We start from the raw sequence: 20146 nt of genomic DNA on the forward strand, positions 1-20146 counted from the left end.
ACAGGAAAGGCAGAGTACAGGAGGATGTGCAGGGGAAGGTGAGGATGACGCAGCAGCACCAGGCAAACACCAGCTCATGCATTGAAGTCTTTGAATTACCACAGCAAGAGGATAAAGACCCAAGTCTGTAACTGGGGGGGGGGGAAGGGGAAAGGTAGTTTGAAGATAATTTCATACTCTCTTATAAGAAAGCAAAAATAAAGCTTTAGAAATATTACAGGGATTTGTGGCTTCCTTTTATTCTCCCCCAAAAATCAGCCCACTAACACTTCCAATGTACTAGCGAATAGAAAGGTGCAGTACTTTGTCCTTTGTTGCTTGGTAACTGAAGACTATAAACAGATTTTATGATTATAAAGTCTCCGGAATTCACAACAACTTTTGTGGAAAGTCAGGCGGAGCTCTTCTAAAAAAGCCAGACAAACAGAACTGCTGTGCAGGCTCCCCGCCCCTCCGCCAGCCTCCAATAAACTCGGGTGCGGCCAGTCAGAAAGCAAACAAGATAGCAAACGAGATATGGATCTGGAGCTGGTGCTCTCTCCATCGCAGGGCTCTGCTCCCCTGTGGGTAAGGCAGGAGGGACCAGCCTGCAGCCGGGAGACCGGCGTGGCTCAGCCCCGAGCAGTGTCACTGACCGTTTGTTTGTGGGGCACCACAAGAGGTGAATCACAGCCGTCGAGCACAGGAGCAGTGACTAACTGCCTTTGGGGCCCTGACTGCCTTCTCGCTGCACTAGCATCAGGTGTGTGCGTGGTCAGGATTCCTAGCATAAAATTATTCCTGTTCTTTTCCTAATGTCTCTGACATGGTTTCTTCTTGTGTTCCGACATTGCTGAACTGCAAGCAGCAATTCATCCACCTCCAGCACCTTGCCCACGATTCCCCTCAATTCTGTCTTGATGCATAAATGCACATTGCTAATAAACATCTCTTAAATTGCTTTGTGATCACAGATTAATCCAGGCATCATTTATTTATTGCTGCTGCAGACTTAATTGTGGCTGCCCTTTACTGAATGATAGCAACTTGCAGGTGTGCTACCAATGGACCTTGGCATCCAATGCCAATGTACTGGCATTTTATATAAACGTGTCTCTTGCACATCAGAGAAGGCCAGATTCAGTAGGTGCAGCATACTTACTTGACTCAGCATCACTCTAACTTGAAGGGTCTTGAAGTGCTTTGCAAAAACAGCTCGAGAATGCAAAAGAAACTGGCTTTCTTTAGCAGCCTTTCTCAAACTTGCTGGATTCCTATCTCCTCGTTCTTCATGTCTGAAATTAGGATATCTGCTCCCCCGCCCTTAAATTTTATACACTTCTTGTGCTAATGTAGCCCATGTGATTCAATCACCTTATCTTCCTTTTGCCTATCTGTTCCTCCTGCTCAAACTGCCAGGCCCTCGTGCAGAGTGTAGTTTGGTATGTAACATGAGGCCAGAGCTCAGATATGAAGTGTCTCACCAAACAAAGAATTCCTTATTTTCATCAAGGTCAGAGATGAGCTCTTTTGAATAACAGCTGTGAATCAAACGGGGACAGGGCCTCTAATATGGGCATCCCACTGTCCAGAGATGAGCTCTGTTGCTAAGTGATGACAGCAGCAATATGTGCCATCCCCTCTTAATCTCTCCAGTTTGCATAAATCTCTAAACGGGTAGGACGAGAAGGAAGGAACAAGCAATTCTGTGCTGGGAGAGGAAGGAAGTGCACAAGAGGGTAGGCCACCACTAATGACAGTTGGCCATACAGGTGCACAGAAGAGCCAGTGCATTTGGCTTCCCTTTACTTTTTCTGAACGTACATTCCAGGTCAATGGCATTGTGTGCTTGCATTGGCATCAGTTTCAGCAGAGGAAGAGCTGTTGGATCATATGCAGATTTATTTTAAACTGGTGGCATCCATTTCACAGGCATTTCTTCACAATAAGCTCTTAATAGACATGGGTAGCAGGAAAACCAGTCGCTCACCTGACATTAGGTGGCTGCGAGAGCAGAGAACTGTGTACATGTAGGTGGACGAGCCCCAGTGAGCAGCCCTTGGGAACACACATCTTCCTGTGCAGAACTGTATAACTGGCCAAGAGCTGCCAGAGAATGTGCAAAGTCAGCAGCCTTTATCAGCTTGTGCCAGGGATCTCTGCTCCCAGTCCACACTCCACACTGCAATGTGCCCAGACATCTCTGGGAAGAGGCTGCATCAGGTAACACATTTGGCTTTGGTAGCACTATGCAGGGGGTTGCCAGCTACCCAAAGTGATGAAGATGAAGGGCCAAGACAGTGACTGTGGTTTCACAGAATCACAGAACGGTTTAGGTTGGAAGAAACCTTAAAAATCATCAAGCTCCAACCCCCCTGCCATGGGCAGAGACACCTCCCACTAGACCAGGCTTCTCTAGGCCCCATGCAACCTGGCCTTGAACACCTCCAGGAAGGAGACATGGACCACCTCCCTGGGCAACTGTTCCAGTGCCTCACCACCCTCATAGTGAAGAATTTCTTCCTAATATTCAATCTAAATCTACCCCCTTCCAATTTAAAACCATTCCCCCTTATCCTATCACTACATGCCCTTCTAAAAAGTCCCTCCCCAGCTTTCTTGTAGGCCCCCTTCATACACAGGTGTTTGCAGAATAGAGACTGCAGTGACAGGTAGGATAGGACTGTATTTTTCCTATTTCTCCATAATCTTAATATTCAATTGTCATGTCTCCTTCAATCAGAAGTCTAAATCCTGTCATTTCCATCACTGGTTTCTGCTTCTCTGTCCATTCTTGCCTAGCCTGTCCCCATTCCCAGCCCCAGGCCCTCAAGGAGTAGCCTGAACTCCAGCCTCCCCATCTGGCAGTTTCTTTCTTCATCTCTGTTTGGCAGACATCCCCTCCTTTCCTCTAGCCATGAGGATGATCACCTGGCTCCTGAGCTTCCGCTGATACTCTACATTTCCATAGCCAACAGCCTCAATCCCTGAATTAGCTGCCTTAATGAACTCTCCAGAATTTCTGTGTAGTGCCTTACAGGGGATTGCATTTAAATCATTTGCCTCCTTTTCAGTAGTATCTAAACACAAAGTAAAGGATAGGGACAGAGAACCTGAAACTCTGCAGAAAGTTTTATTTCTTTGAGTAGCTGTTTCAGAGAAAGTCACACACATTTGTGAATATGGCTTGAATATCGAACAGTACATGTATGACCTGTCCTCGGGACCTGCTTTAGCAGGGGGCTGGGCTTGATGATCTCTGGAGGTCCCTTCCAACCCTTACAACTCTGTGAGTCTGTGAATCACTTTCCAAAGGAGTAGCCAAATCACCTGGGTCTCAGGGTGCTCTTTCTGCAAATTCAGGCCATGACCAATAGTTTTCTTTCAAACTTTTTGTATGGACTAAAAACCAGTACTAAACTAATAATTTCTTGACATTTAAAGAAGATGCCAAGAAGTTCCCAACCAAGGCCAGCTATTTATAGCAATATCTGTGTTAAAACACCAGCTATTCTATACAGGGAATAATCCTTAAATAACAGCATGAGAGATAAAAACAGCGCAAACACACACACACACACACACACACAGTCAGTGCTCCTTAATACCTGCTTGCTGAAAGAACAACTTAATAACATTATAAACCCTCGCAAGTTGAAGGAAATGTTTCTGCTTAAGAATTATTAACTGATTTTTTCATCTGAAGATACTTTAACCATTGAGGCCATACATGCCTCAACGCCTTACAAGCTCCACTAGACAGGTTCCATGAAGAGTCCAGTTGAACTTCATGAGCTTACTTAAGTAAGTCTTACTTAGGGGGCTGATAGTTTATCAACTTCATTCACATTAAAGGCCACTATTTAAACCGTTTAAGACAGCCACGTTTAATGGCATGGTGGTTCTGTGGCCTAATTTATTTACCAAGAGCCCTAAATTATATTCAGTGTTACCCATGCAGGAGCATGAGTATACAGAGGTGGTGATTCCACTGAGATTTCCTTAGGTGACAGAAAGCCCTGAAAATAAACATGCATTTCAGATACTTCAAGGTACCTTCCAACAAAAAAGAAAAAAAATGAGAAGGCTGAGTTTAACAGTGTAACTAGGTCGGCCTTCATTCAGTTTTTCAACCCATTGACAACACTAGCAAGAGTAGATTGTGCTGCTCACGGGCAGAAGAGCTAATCAGGACCTCTGAGTCAAATGACAAATATGAAATTATTGATTAAAAAATACAAATGCTTTAATTAAAAATATTAATTTCAAAATAAATAATGGGAAAAAATGTGCAAAGATGAAATCTGTAGTGTGGGAGGAATGAAGTGAGACAGGAAAAAAAGACCTTCCCTCAGCAGCCACACCACAAATGCAATTTACTTGAATGAGAAAAAGCCAAGGTCAAATCACAGACTCGTATCTAACCTACGAGGTCTATTCATTATTGAGAGTACTGATCAACAGAAAAACAAATGTTATCTCAATTTCCTCGGGAATAAAAAAACAAGCAACCAACCAACCACCTTTCCCAGACTGTCCTGATATTGCAAATGTGAGTTTATCTTACTAACAAGTGTCAAAACAAATACACACCACTAGGAACTTGGATCCTTTTACTCTTGAATTTCAAATAATCTTACAAAACAAATCTATACATGGGCTTAGCTGCCAGCTGATGCATTTGGAAAGCAAAACCAAACCACTGATAAAGCAGACTTCCTCAGTGGCCACATTCTCCACATGATACTGCAAGACTCAGCTATTTTGCAGAGCCCTGAAAGACAAAGTTCTAACACTGCTATGACTAACCTCAGAGGCCACCAGGTTAAAATTAGTTTATTGATCTTGCTTCATGAAGTGGCATTATAAAGCTAAGCCACAAGCTGTAGAGCTAAGCCAGAGAGAAGACATCAGTTAAAGTTGGCCTTACGTTCTTACTATTTAAACCAGCTCGCTCCCTTTGCAGATTTACCTACGGCTCAGCAGCAAGAGGATACTAGCTACTGTGTGCTCAGTGAAGGAATGATCAGCTCCTGTGGCCTCAACACGTATCTAATCTCAGCATCTGGATAATGAAATCTGACAGCATCCCTGGACACTGCACAGCATTAGCAAACCCTTACCATATCCTAGCGCTACACAGCACAAGTACACGTTACTGAAGGAACATAACTTCCCAAGATGTTCCTTCCTGCAATTAAATTGAAAAGGCTGCTCCCCCTCATGCTGCCTCAGGCAGATGTTTTACCAAATTACTTTCTAAAAAGGTAAATTCATGATTCTAGTTGAAGAGCTCATACAGCTGAAACATCTGATACCTTCTACCACCGAAGTACGGCCGTCGCAAAAGCCAACAGAACCTACCCCATACGCCCCAGAGTAGTTTTTCAAGTTTATGTAATTTATGTCCAACACTATTTTGAGTATTTAACAAAAGTACAGTGCAGTACGTGAATAAAGAGCTTGCCAAAAACATACATTGCTGAAAGGAAAGCCCAGCCAATTTGTTAGCTTTTGATCTCCATGACTTAAAGGAAGCTTAACAAACATGGGATGCATTGTTACTTTTTAGCAAATTCATCGCCTGACTAGAAGCTCTAGACTGTGGTTCACTTATGTAAATTTCTTGACTTGAAATATATTTTCTTAATCAATGCTGAAGAATCTTTATTTTCCTAGTTTGAAATTAACTCAGAAGTTAAGTCACCACCTCTCACTAAAGCCAACAGTGCTGGAGGAGTGGCAGTGGGCAGGTAGAAGAAAAAAACCCAAGGTAACAGAAGGAAAACAATTCAGAAAGAGAAGCTCGTAATAGAAAAGTTAGTATTTAAAAAAAAAAGGCAAAGTGTAAACTAGAAGAAGGAAAAGATCTAGTAAAAAAAGTAAGAAAGCAAAGTGGCTTGAACAGCCACTTTGAAACATGTTATGGCCTGAGAGATGTGGTTTTGTTACGGAATCTTTTAGAAACAAAGGTCAGTGGCAAGAGAAAAGCAGAAGACTAATGGGGCCTACTTGAATGTAGAATGTCTTTGGGAAAAAGGCAGGACAGATCCCAACCCAAAGAAAAAAAAATAATAAATTGTTTAGCTTCTCTAAAGGATCCTGAGGATTCTGCCACAATTACCATCTCACCAATTCCAATCAGGCCATTTCAGAAGAATTATATCCTTGGGAAGAAACCCCTCTGACAGAGATAATAGAGCAGAGAGAACTATGTGATCAACTGTGAGGAGACCTCAGCCACTTCCCGGTTTTCCTTCCTGGCAATTAGCACAGCAGTTGTGCGGCTCCGCTGGGCCCACCCTCCCGTTGGTGTCTGGCCAAAGAACAAGGAAAACTCTGGTGTGACCTCACACCACAGCTTCATGTGAATAGGGGTTTGGGGGCACTTTTTCTTCCTAAATTAATCCCAATTACTGTATCTCTTGCTGCCACCGTAGTTAGCCACCTCTTGCCTCTTACCTTCGAAGAACTGCTGCAAGGCCTCATTTTCTCCCACCACATCCATGAAAAGCTGGAAGTGTTTTGCTTTCCCACTGCTTGAAAAGTCCCACCGTCTCGCTTCCAGATGACTATGAATGTGCCAAGGAACGCATCATGCCTTTGTCAGAAGCTTCAATGGCCTCGTTCCAACTGATTTCATTCCTTTGGAACTAGAGCCAGGACAACACTTAAAATTCTGCTACACCTAAAGGAGAACCCGGCAAGGCTTTTGAGGCAAGATGAAGGTGATGCGCGTCCTCCCGTTCAGCGTGTCCAACGTTCTTGTTTTCAGGACCTTTGTTCCCAGCACTAACCACAGTTACACATGCGCAAAGAAATGCAGTGATAAAAAATTACTTATCTTGTCTCTGTACTTTCACACAGGTGATGCAATTAATACTACTGATGAAAGCAACAGCAATCAGAAATGCAAGAGCAAAGCCAGACCAGTGGCTGGTGTGTACAATCCCACTGAAGCAGCTCATTGTCAGACTGTCCAACTGCTCTAGAAACATTACCCCACAGCAGTTTGGTCATAGACAAGCAGAACTTTTATAGTATTATGATTATTAACAAAACTAAATTACAAATTCACCTGTTTGTCTTAAGAAAACATTGAAAAACATATGGGAAAGCTGAACATTTGAACAGAGGTCCTTTAAAGCTAGTAGCAAATCCTATTTCACTTTAAATTGATCGTTGTACTCTGAAAAATGCTCCTGTTCTGTCACCCCTAATCAAAGAGGAGGAAAATGTTCAGGCATTTTGAGAAAGCATTTTTAAGAAGCATTTGGTCGCGAACAAAAGCTTCAAGGAAGTCAAGAAGTCTGGGAACAAAGCCATTTACTGAAGCAGCTTTAGTCATCAGACAAGTTAACTGCTGCACAGTTTCTACAAGCCCCAGGCGTTTACAGTGACACAGGTTTCCTGTGACAGTTTATGCTAAAAGTACAGAAAAGACTTTTGGGGAAGGGACTTGAAGACATAAGCAAGCCCATCAGCGCTTACAAGATATTGACGTGATAAAGCCAGTCAACTACTCTCAGCTAATCCAGTACACAGTTTGATTTCATTATGTAAACTAAGGATTAACAATCATTTAAGGAAGCATTTATGAGGCTAACATAAAACATACTGCACAAAAAAAAAGGCTTGTTTTCTAAGAGCAAGTAAGACCAAACTTCCTTAGTGTTACTGAAAAAATACACAACCTTTTGACAACTGAAAGAATAATTCTTCTGAGTTCCTGCAGTGGGAACTAGCACTCAGTGACAGGAGACCGATAAAAATTTCTCCAGCTCTGAAACAGCCCAAGCTGGATATAGTCCACTACTGCTAAAATATTTACATTCAATTGTTTCTGTTCACATTGAAATGCCCCATCAAAGCCAGTGCTGGCAAAGTGTTTTCAGACACATTTATATGCAAGCAACACAAGTTAAATGTCACTGCTCATTGTTTACTTTTTTACAACAGAGAACACTCCAGGAAGATGGCAATGAACAGAGTTAATTTCTGTTCTGCTAACAAAAGAAGTCTGTATCCAGAGATGCTTCTTGTTAAAGAAACAACCATATATAAACTTGCCTTGACTTCTAATGTTTGTCAGTTTACCTGCCAATGGTTTATTCCCACCTATAACTGATAAATGGTTCATGATCATGACCTAGTGTTTTTCCAGAAGGGCTGTCGCATAGCTGTGGGTATGTTGTGGACTTGGTATGTTCCTTGTAACCTCATCAACTGCTTTCAGCTTAGACTACGCCCAGAGAAAACGGACCACGTGAACATAAAAGTGCAAAAGTATCACTGGAACAGAAAAAGCATCCTCCTTAAGAAGCCATGATCTTCTTTTGGGTTCTCTTTATAGCAAATTCTGTGTGTGAATAAACTGCTCACAGTACATGGGAATCATCAGCAGCATGTTGAAGAAATCATGTAATGCATATTTTCCAATTTCAAGGACAGCTGTGGGAAACCAATGTATAAAGCACTGGAAACTGGAAATCCCAAAAGAACAGGAGGAAAACACACCAAAAACATTTAAAGGCATGAAAAACTTCTAATGAAAGATAATTAGAGGGGAAGAGAAAGTTTTTAGCAGTCAGATAGGGACCAGGACAGACTCCTAACTAAAGAGTGACCAGGGCAATTTTATTGCTCCTCTATGTTTGAAAAGCACCCTACTTTAGAAAGGAAATACAAAGCCTGATAAATCTGGGTATCAATTGTTTTAAAAATTAAAAATACAGGAAAGCAGCACTTCAATGAACTCGAAGTTCTCCTAGTTGTCTGTTAACTGTTGGCACACAGAGATACACACACATGTATCTAACACTACTACAACTACAAAGAAGAAAATGTCAGGTGTTTATTCCCTCCTTCAGAAAATCATCTGGGTTTGACAGGACAAGGGGCAATGGCTTCAAGTTGGAGCACAGGAAGTTCTGCACCAATATGCAGAAGAACTTTTTCACAGTGAGGGCGACAGAGCCCTGGGACAGGCTGCCCAGGGGGCTTGTGGAGTCTCTTTCTCTGGAGACATTCAAGACCCGTCTGGACACCTATCTGTGCAATATGAGCTGGGGAGCTGCTTTGGCAGGGGGGTTGGACCCAATGATCTCTCGAGGTCCCTTCCAACCCCTACAATTCTGTGATTTTACCTTTTGGAATGACTTATCAGGGAGCTTCACATCATTCTGCACCACAAAGAATAGAAGACAGACACTGCTTCAGACTAACACTTTAATCAGAAGTTTTGTTTTAAAATGTAAATTACAATCACTAATACACTTGCAAGTGCTTACCACATTTGTTCAACTAATTATATGTACGCATATACAGCAGAAGTCAGTTCAAACCAATCACAGTACTTCTTAGTGCAATCTGCAAAAGGAGAAAGATCTTGGGCCCACTTTGTGGAAATAAATATCAAGTGACAAAAAAAAAAAAAAGAGATTCAGCAATTTTAGTTATGTATATTCAATGAAGTTCATGCATGCGCAAGAGTAAAAAGATTTAGAGCTCTTCCTTGTAATAGCCAAGTTTTGCTAGTGACATCTCTCTTCTCAGCTGCATAACTTCCCAGAACATCTGATCCACTAAAACACAAAAAGACAGAAATATCATTAAACAGACTGAATTCCGATTTTATTTCAACTGATGTGTACAGGCTGCCTGCCTCACTGTACATTAGTTATGGGGAACTACAGAAGAAATGCCAACTAAAACCAGAATTGATGTGTGAGGGTTTTTTGTGCCTGCTTGTGACAAAATCTGTTACTCATTTTAAAATTATAAATTTTGGCCCTGTAAAAAACTTCCCCAAATTTAGGTTATTTCTTTTTTGATTAGGGAACAAAAAAATACATCAATATCTCTTGTCAGCTTCAATTAATCACTGTTTCTCATTTTAACTGCCCTGCTCCTTGGCTCATTTTCTCTAAAATTAAGGCTGCAAGAAGAAAGAGTAGAACTTGCTGGAAAAAACTGTTCATCACAATCAGCAATCTTTGTGTAATCTTTCTCCTTCCCTCTTTATTTCCTATCAGTAATTTGCCAGCAGCAATGAAGTGGGGAGGAAAGAAAACCCTTTTTTTGATTTCACCTGTATTCTGCTGTACTTGATAAGCCTGGCACATACCCTAAGCTTCTAGACACCACAGCAATACAAATCCAAGTTGAATGTACAATTATTCAAGACAAAAATAATTTCCATACAGTCAAAATCATGATGTAGAGTGACTACAAAGATTATTAACCTGAGGAACTAGTACAAGGTATTCCTGACCATATTTCAAAAATGATGTTTGTAAAAGTGACCTCTGGCTCAAAAGTTACATGGTGCACAAGCAGAAGCACATGCAATGCAGTCCAGAGAGGCACTCATGATCATTCTAAGTTCTGCTAAACATATTGAAGTATTTACATAAAGCTACAAATGCACAATCTGTGGTTTTAATGGTAAAGGTTACAAGTGATGTGAAACATCAAGCTTTTTTTTCAAAACTTATGCTGAAGAATAATTCTGATAAAATGTTCTCAGTGTTATTTGACAAAAATATTCATTTCTTTATCAATAACAGGGCAAATGATTTTTGTTGGAATTATACAGGTCATTTTGCTCAAAGTAAAAGCCTTTTAGCTAGAAACCAAGTTAAAACTTAAATTAACACTCTTTTAAGATCTTCTGCAATGCCTGTACATCTGTAAAAATCGGAACCATCTCAAGGTTTTATTAAACATAGTGTATGGAACAGGTGAATTCTTTGTGAATTCCATGAAAATTATTTGACAAGGAAAGATAACAGCATTATTTTTTTGTAAGGAACATATTTGTGTGTAGCTAAAATACAGAGCTCTTGAAATTGGGAAACACCAGAAGAGATGACTATAGGTGAGGTAGATTAAAGTGGGGCTAATTCTAGCCAAATTCTGGATGAAGCCAATCCACACACTCGAAAACTGGAAGAACGAAAAGCACAGATATCCATAAACATAACAATGCTGGTTTACTCTACTTTCAAAAATGCAACTGAACTAAACAGGAAAAAAACCCCTATCTTTAAAAGTGAAAGCCACTTTTATAATTGACTACTGACACCGGGCTAGCAACACTGCTATCTGCGCTTAGAAAATCCAGGAGCCGAAGTCTGATATGGTCTGCTTCAAAAAGCCTTGGACTAAAGGTCGTTGGGCAATATTCTTTCTTGCTTGGACTGGAATTATAATTAAATCAACTGTCTATAGTTAAAACACAACCAAATCATCATCATTTTCTTCTAGAGTGATAGATAAAACAGTCTTGTAAATGAAGATTGGTAACTGCAAATCTATCATGCAATATATTTTTTAATTCAAGAATTAAATAACTAGGTAAACAGTGAATACATTTTCAGAAACATCATCTTTATTAAATGGACATACTGAAACTAAATAGCACAGTTAAGCAAATTTCTAAATTACTAGGCAGAGTTTAATTACGCAGTCATTGGATATGCTAGTCTGAGAGGAAGAAAGCAACCAGGTAACTCCAGTGGGGGGAAAAAGCCCACCAAACCAGCCTGGAGTAATGATAGTAAAGAACACACTTTTGGGGCAAGGAGTAATCAAGCCTTATATTGTCAGGCACACTTATACCACAGCCCTAAATCACAAGACTTTGCCATGCCACAGCAGTGGCCAAGACCTCATTTCTCACTCACATGTACAATCACAGTATGGTTTTCTGTTCAGTTTTTACAACTTAACTCAAAACATAGGTATGTTTCCAGTTCTCCCTGAAAGGCAGCCTGACAACAAGGGCTGTCTGAATTCTCAAGCACAAAATGAGGATGCACCAAAGCAAATGAAAAGAAAAAAAGGGCCCTGATCAAGCCAAACTGATCTCTCTGGTCTAAAATATCTCCACATTCTGTGAGAGCCCCTTGATTTTTTTAATGCTGTGTAGAAAAACTAACTCCTCTCGTTTTGGAATTTTATAGTATTTCTTACTGAATAATATAAGGGGGTATTAAACGGACTAAGATCCTGGCTTTTTTATTTGTTGTTCTTAAAAACTCCAAACCCTACCTTAATGGACAGTGGTCTATCACCAAATTCTCACATTTACAACCATGACTCCCAACAGATAGTTTTCCTGTGCTGTCAGGTCCCTGCTATTGCATACAGGTAGCAAGTTTTATGCATACACACCATGAACATTTCTGTTACTATATGCCAAATGCAATTTCCTACTCACCATCTTGCTGCTTCAACAGTCCTTGCTGGATGTACCGAATATACGTAAAGAAGTTACACACAGACGTGATCTGAACCCATACAAAAGTAAAAGTGGTTAATGTCATTTTGTATAACAGTATGGAAAAACAACTAAATAACTACTCCTCAACCCGAGGTCGCAGTACATCTACTTACCCTGTAACGACAGAAAGGAGAAATGTAGTAATAACTGCTTGAATCTCCTAATTTGATTCTATGCTTGCATGACTTACTTTGTCCACTGAGAGCACATTTCCTACAAAATACAAAGTTTCCACGATTTAGCAAACAAATCCAACATTAACACCTAAACACCTGCATGTGTTTAAGGTGCTCATGCAATTGCTTCATATTGGCACAGATACCCAAGTGCCTGCCTTCATTTTACAAGTTGCAATTATTACATTATGCTGTCAATTACACAGTTCCACAAGGACTAATTTTGTTTCAATACCAGTGCATCGTGAGGCATTTCTGATTACACAATTTTCTCCTGCTCTAGTCATTTACTTCCATACTCACTAATTCAAGCTGGCGTGGCAACTCTGAACAGTGGGATTTCTTTAATTCATTCTTCATATGCAAAATAAGTATTTTTTAAGCTATCAGCTGATGCCACCATTCACACAATTTTTTGAAAATAATACTGCTTTTCATGTATTGCAAGCATGTCATGTTCAGGAGCAAGGAAAGGTCAATAGTCATCACAAACTCTTCCCCAAAAAAATTCAGGACAAAGCAAGTATGTTTCCCCCAACATTCTTAGAAAAAGAAGGTTTGAATCTCCTGAAGAAACTGCTACCAATACAATCTTAATAAATGTAAATAAACCAGAAATTTTATTTATTTTGAACTTTCCTATGGCAGGATCTCAGATGAACTGGGTTGTCATGGCATCCACAGCTTCATTGATTTTAAAAGCTGCTGGCTTTTCTCCCTTCCATTTCTACCTCACAAAATCAGTGAGTTCAAGAACAAGCAGCCTTTCAGAAGTGAAACATTACTAAGCTACTGTGGTTCTAAACAGTGGCTCAGAGGCCCCTTTAAAAAGCCTGCAGCTGGTCCACAGAACCATGTAAGACAACTGAAGAGTCTGTGTGATTTTCCATAGCAATTTATGAGGACTGACAGCAGATCATTGATCCAAAAAATCCTATGGTAGCTGAAGCAAGCTGATCACAATTTCAGTCGAGCTTTTAAGACAGGCTTTCAATGCTAGGAAAATAAAGCCCTCTTTTCCTTCTGGCTATAGAATTACCTTCTATATTTTATCTTCCATCACACCAGGTTAAATGCTGGCATGATGGTTACTACTAAAGACTCAGTTCTGTGCTGTACAGCACACATGCAGCTTAGCACTTTGTTCCCTATGGGGACAATTATCCGAATCCTGTGGGGAAGCCCAGCTGTCTTTCCTTAAGGCAGCACTTACTCACACACCACCACAGGCACACTTCAATAACTTCTGTGTGTCAAGAACCTTTCTCCACTATTATCACAGCTCTCCGCCCACTGTTCCTTGTCTCACTATTACCCACTATTTTATGCATCTGTTCCCCCATCCCCCAGGCAACTGCACAATAATTCCTTTGAAAACATTACTCTATTTTTTGTTACTATTTATTTACAGTTTGTCTATATTTTGTTGCCTATTTAAGAACGAGGTTTCAGTAAAAACAGTGCTTTGCACTGTACAAAAATATGAAGTGTGAAACTGCTACCCTGATTCAGTGAAAACTGGAACACCTGTTTCCCACCCAGTGCCAGCAATCACATACAAGGCAAAGCACATTTACTGTCAAATTACACTTAAATAACTGCCTATTCCTTACCTATTACTTACCTACAAGCAATACCACAAAAGTTTTTGTTCCCAGATGATTGGGAGAAAAACCCTGGCATTTTGATACCTCAAAGGTAACTAAATTACAATTTGTGCATAGTCATCTTAAAACATTAATTGATACCTAGCCAGCTACTTAAAGGCTACATAAGTTCTAATTTTAAAGTTATCATACGCTGGAAAAAGAAGGTTTAAAATCTCACGAAACTTCGAACGATGCAACTGAGTCTCCCTGTTTTTTGAGTAAATCTTTCATGATGCCAAGATGCAGGGAAGTTGCCTGAACAACAGTAATTTTAAAATCGATTTGCCAATTGCTCTTTAATGACCCACGATTTTTTTCAGTCACTTCTGTCTGTCCAGATTCTCTACTGCATTCACAGAACACAGCTCACAGCAGCGTGTCACGGCCTTGGAATCACCGCCCCCTGAGCAGCTCCATTACTGGTGGCAGGCCTTTCTGGTAAGGCACTGGTACAGCTCAAAAAGCATGTTTTCTAGTGACAGGAGTAAGCTGAATAATAACTCAAATGCCTGAATTATGTACGCTAGAAATGATCAAATACGCCATGAAACACAATTTTCATTTGATACAGCTCCCTTAAAGTAAAAAAATTTGCACTGTGTTAAAAGTGTTTCCACTTCCATTCAAAAAGATGGGAAAAACAAAAAAAAGCAAACAGCCATGAGAAAAGGAAGAAAATTTCAAGAGCCAGGTGAAAACATTTTGATGCAAGTTTTCTGTCAGAAAACTGAGCTCTGCCAAAACAAGTGTTACAGAGCGAATTGTCAACTTGTCCAAACAGTCTCCAACAGTGAAGGAAAAGCTTTATCAAGATTTGGAAGGCTTCAGATTAACACCAACCTTGCTTGCTTAACCCTGACACATGCCAAAGTACACTTACAAACCCCTTCCTTCTCCTTCACACCCATGGAAACCCCAGTGCCTCAGGCAAGTCCCTCCCCACCTAACTTCACTGTCTACATCAGCACCTGGCAAGAAGTCTTGCCTCTGATTCCTCTGGGACCATTCCAAAATTTCTGAAGTAACCTTCCTGTCATTCAAGCACACTACCTGGTTTAGGTTCAAACTCACCTGTGTCTTCATTCCCACCTGACTACATTTCTCCTGCTCAAATTCAGAGAATTTCCTCTATAGATCTCCTCTCAAATCCTTCAGCTACCTTTGTCAACGTTATATATTTCCTCAATTTCTTATGCCACAAATGTACCAGTTGTCAGATGCTCAGCATGTACTACTTCAGTATCTGTTTCTTTTATGACACTACTGAAGTAGTAGCCCCTAGTTTAAAAGCATCTGTTTTAAGTATCAGGCTGGCCTTTTCCAAATAAGTGAATGTTACTTTTTTTGTGGTCAACACATTGTAAGAAAAATAAACAGCTCTCCCAGAAAGGGAATTTGCCTCAATGGATTGTTCTATATTAGTCTGTTTAAAGTTAAATTTATTAGTTGCTAACTTTCACCATAAAATTTTGTAACAGCAATCTTAAAGACGGAGATTTTAGGAAATAAGTTTAAGACACACAAATTTAACTGAGGTGATCAGTTGACAGCAGTTTTCTCAAATGAGTCAAGTTCCCCCTCTTAGTTTGACATACTTTGGTCCCCCACATTCAACTGCAGAAGCTTTCACAAATCGAACAGGTTGCAAGCCAACAGGTTCAATGCTCAGAGTGTTGTTTTCAACAGCTTCCAGAACAGCTGAGGCCAACTGCAAGAGAAATTTAGAAAGCAGTTAAAAACAGCTCTGTGTTATCCATTGCCTCAAAGCAGGGACATATTTCTTCTGCAAAATTCGGAACACCCAAAAAAAGAAATAAACTCAAACAGAAATTCAATTACAAACGAGCTTTTCCTTTCACCATGAGCAAGGCTCCTGTTTAAATTCTGCCCTCCAAATAACCCTGCCTTGAAGCAAGATAACTGCTTTTACAGCCAGGAATGTAGTCAAGCATGTTTAAATTGTTAACTGCATTTTCAGTCATTCCTCATAAGCTCAAATAGCACATCCACTTGTGCATGCCATGTTCTCATCAGAGACTGGATATGGCACAAGCTTTGTTTATTTTTTAAAAATTGCTCTGATTTTATTGTGTTCTATGGAAACAAAATGATACAGCATGCTTCCTTATCTTTCAAAAAACAAATATTATGTCACTTTTTCAGCAAAGATAGCTTTAGAAATGCATTCAAACAAGCAAAGGTGAACAATATACAGAAAAGCCAACATACTATAAAGAAAAGCCAATGGCAACTTTCAAACATTAGTTAAAATATCATCTTCACAAGACAAAGTGCAACTTTTCCTCAAGCTATGTTATTTCTTTATAAGCATAGAATCGTAAGACACTAGAAACATGCTCATTTTGCTTGACTGGACCTCAACACTTGCCCAAGACTACTGTTTAAGTATGGACAAGTAATAGCCATTACTTGATTTAAAAGGAATAATTTCCTGTTATTAGTGAAATAAATCTGTGCTAAGGTTCCTTCCTACTGAGTAATAACATTTTTCTATTGTACTTTGAATATTTTAAAACCAGAATATTACTATTGAAGCAGTTCAAATGAAATTCTCTGCCATCTCCCCAAAGCAACACACTACCCATATACACAAGAGGCTACTGGGAGTTAATGCATCAGCCATTCAGATAACTGCATTTCCAATGATTCAAAACCATAATACACGTATAGTTTGGTTTAACTGCACATTAGTTTACCAATATTCATAGTGAAAACAGAAGTTGGTCACTGTGTACAGCATCTGGAAACAATTAGCAGTATAACTGGCAAGTCCTAGAAGCCTCATTCTTTCCTTAATAGGAAATACTCATCTACAGTAATCATACTGCCACTGAAGCAGAAAAAACCAAAATGAAGTTGCTGGGAAAGACAACAGGGTGGCTTGCTTGCATATAGTGCAGAAGCAATCTAACTCTCATAGTAACCAAGGAAACATTTTAGTGGGAGAGGTTCATATGATGCTGTACACCAACCATAATGAACCAGTACACGAATAACTGAAAGATTGTGCATGCTTATGGCCAGCAAGTAATAGTAGATGAAAGGCACAGGAAAAGAATGTAACACCACATGAAAACAGCAGGTAAACATGATGAAGAAAATAGAGCCTTTTCAATGTGAGGTTGAGGTGTTAAAATTTATTGGGGAAAAAGGTATCAAGTTTGAGGGCTTTAAAATGTTAGTCTTATTGTAATAAAGTTCTAAGAATATGGTCTCTTTCCCCTAGAGACAGATAACACAATTACAGTCTATAAATGCTGCTGAAGATTAAAAAAAAAAAAAACACAAAAAAACACCCTAAGTAAAGCAGTTTGAGCTGGAATCAGCTCCACATGATCCCGAAGATGGGTAAAACTGAAGTCTTTCCTCCGTATAGGAAGAGTTTGTTGAAGTAACACCAATTAAAAAACCTCTCAATTTGTTTAATCTAAAACCATATTCCCAAACTCTACCTGTTCAATCATCTGAAGTCACAAATTCTAATTCTTGTAAATTAAAACTTTGTTCAAGAAAAAGCCCAGACTGTGCTTGCAGCCTGCTCTGGCTGACATGAGAAAACACAGGTCCGCAAAGTTAAATACATTAGTCTCTACTGCCCCCTGCACAATGAACAAGAGAAAGTGACAGGACACTTCCTACAAAACGGCATCTTTTGAAGAATCAGGGGAAAAAAAACCCACCATCCATTCCTACATCTGAAAGAGCAAACCTAAAGAGACCATATCTGGAATAACATACATGAAATAGTGAAGAAAAAAAGTGATCATTTCAATAACCCAGACTACACTTCAGCACTGTACACTGTCATAATGACACAGAAAAAGTTACATTTCATATGAAAACATTTTAATACATTCTACTGGCTTAATGTAAAACATTTAAGGGAAAAGCATCAGTAACCACATTTAGACTATTTCCATTACCTCACTTTTTGAGAAGGTTAAACATGGAAAAATATCTTCCCGATAAATTTTGTCCAAGAAAGGACACGTTCTATCCATAGTAGGCTCATCCTTCCAAGACCTGAATTCATTGTACAAAGACAGGTCAGCCTAGAACAGACACAACATTTACATATTTTAGTACTGCCATCATCACACTGGTATCCATCATTTGCAAATATCCACAGGTAAATAAGGAGCATTAAAACTAAAAGCTTTCCATTACCCTATGAAAGAATGCTGTTGCAACCCAGCTACAAACACTTTACAGCCACTCTCCTAAGACTGTAAATATAAACAAATCAAAACATACCATTTTCAAAACACAGAGGTAATGCAGTCACTGGTCACCACAACTCCAGGGACAAGCTAATTACCTGTCCCCTGTTTTTTAGGCTTCCAGGATAGCTTATAAAAGCCCAAACTGATTGTTTAACAACGAAACTAAAAATTTTTTTTCTTCTCGATGCATCTTCGTTACAAAAAACAACTGAAATAAGTTCTTTATAATCCTATTAAAAAGATCAGTAACACTGCTTTGACTTTAAACCTTTTACAGTTCATTCTTTCCTCACACATTACCCCCCTTCTCTGACCTCTCAGCATTGTCATTCTTTTACATATATATTTTGGGGACAAGTACTGTCATTTTTGGTGGGATGTTCTGCTGTTTGGTGTTGTTTTTTTCTTAAAAAAGAACCTACAAAAATTAAGACTGGTAAATTTGTTTTCCATTAAAGCTACTTGCCTTACACTCCGGTGCAATCAAGAACAACCATCTTAATTAAGCTAGTCCATAAATGTTCTGGTTGCTAAGCCACAAAGCTCATTGTACAAATGAAATTCAATAGGTGTAACTTGCTCCCTAAAGGAACATTTCCTATATGTTAAAACCCATCTCAGGTCTGGCTTTAAAATTAATACAATCAAGAGATATCAGCGGGGCGGAGGGGAATGCATTTTTGATACGCATTATATGATCCTAAATTAAGATTTCCTTCTTATTAACTTGGTTATTTTCTAGATTTAACTCAATTTCACCCAGACCAATTTATAAAGAAGCTGCCTTGAATAAACTGCTCAGTGGATATATTTTGATGCTCTTCCACTGCAGTCTTCGTTGTGCGCTATGTGTGTATCTCCTCCCTGCCTTTACCTGTGCTTTGACTAGATCAAACTTTTGATTACCTACAGCCAATTGCAATAATAATTCCATTTAAATTTTTAATACTTTCATTTTACACAACATCAGAGAAACATGTCAGGTCTTTGAAGAGCACTGCATTTACACTGAGTGGATGCCACCTGCTTGCCTGCAATGCAGGCAGCAACCTCACTCACTGGCAAGAACATTTAGCAAGAAGGGAGCAGACCAAGGGTTTCAGACCCAGATCCCAGAATTTCAAAAACATTTACCTTAGACCAACAACATACAAAAGCAGTAAAGAAAACCAGAGCACCAGGTAAGGAGGAAGGCACGTGTTTCATACTGATTCCCTGGGCTGTCACTGGAAGAAAGAGTCACTTGCTTTGGGAAACCTCGATCAGCCTCAAAGTGCCTCCTCACGCAGCCAACAAAAGGGACATTGGACTAAAGAATGTCAGGCAGACTGGGCCTCCTGCAGCACATCCTTCACATTCACCACTTTCCCTTCACAAGAAATTGGAGGCAAAACAGATTCCTCCCATCTCCCACTTTTGCCCAATGCCTAAAAATTTCATTCAGTCATGACCTCAATACGATGCTTATAAAGGAACTGGACTTTCTATTTTTCTGAAGGGCAAGAGGATCCACTTGTAATAAGGAAATCATCCTGGATACCACTAAGTGGGCAGGCAGGACGCAAAGCGCTTTTTTTCCCTTCACCTTCTCTTTTTTTGAAGACCGAGTATGAAACAGAAAGCTGGAAAATCCTTTATTTTCTAGATTTATAGTAAAAGGGTGTATGGTATAAAGACATTTAGGGATAACTAGCAAAAGAAAGTATAAAAATGGTGACTGTGAATCACATTAAAGATGCAGTTAGCCTGTTACCGATCTGACAATGGCCAGCAGTCACAGGGCTGGCTGCAGACCAGTACAAGAGGAGGAAG

General features: G+C 39.7%; 2 protein-coding genes across 3 annotated transcripts in view; both read right to left on the reverse strand.

Moving 5' to 3' along the window:
- Positions 1-6487, reverse strand: part of MYRFL (myelin regulatory factor like) — a gene marked incomplete at both ends in the record, with an annotated part of 46580 nt that extends 40093 nt beyond the window's left edge. Inside the window, one exon of the mRNA XM_084276533.1 lies at positions 6442-6487. Coding sequence (XP_084132659.1) covers positions 6442-6487 — 46 coding nt within the window. The remainder of the gene's footprint in view (positions 1-6441) is intronic.
- Positions 6488-9200: 2713 nt separating this feature from the next.
- RAB3IP (RAB3A interacting protein) overlaps positions 9201-20146 on the reverse strand; it is a 31706-nt gene continuing 20760 nt past the window's right edge. For both annotated transcript variants that reach the window (XM_084279128.1, XM_084279129.1), the window contains 5 exons: positions 18035-18163; positions 15686-15798; positions 12379-12478; positions 12203-12272; positions 9201-9563 (listed from right to left, as the gene is read on the reverse strand). In XM_084279128.1, the coding sequence (XP_084135254.1) occupies positions 9481-9563; positions 12203-12272; positions 12379-12478; positions 15686-15798; positions 18035-18163 (495 nt within the window). In that variant the 3' untranslated portion in view covers positions 9201-9480. The remainder of the gene's footprint in view (positions 9564-12202; positions 12273-12378; positions 12479-15685; positions 15799-18034; positions 18164-20146) is intronic.

Source organism: Gallinula chloropus (assembly GCF_964237585.1).
Source record: "Gallinula chloropus genome assembly, chromosome: 1".
NCBI classification, from domain to species: domain Eukaryota; kingdom Metazoa; phylum Chordata; class Aves; order Gruiformes; family Rallidae; genus Gallinula; species Gallinula chloropus.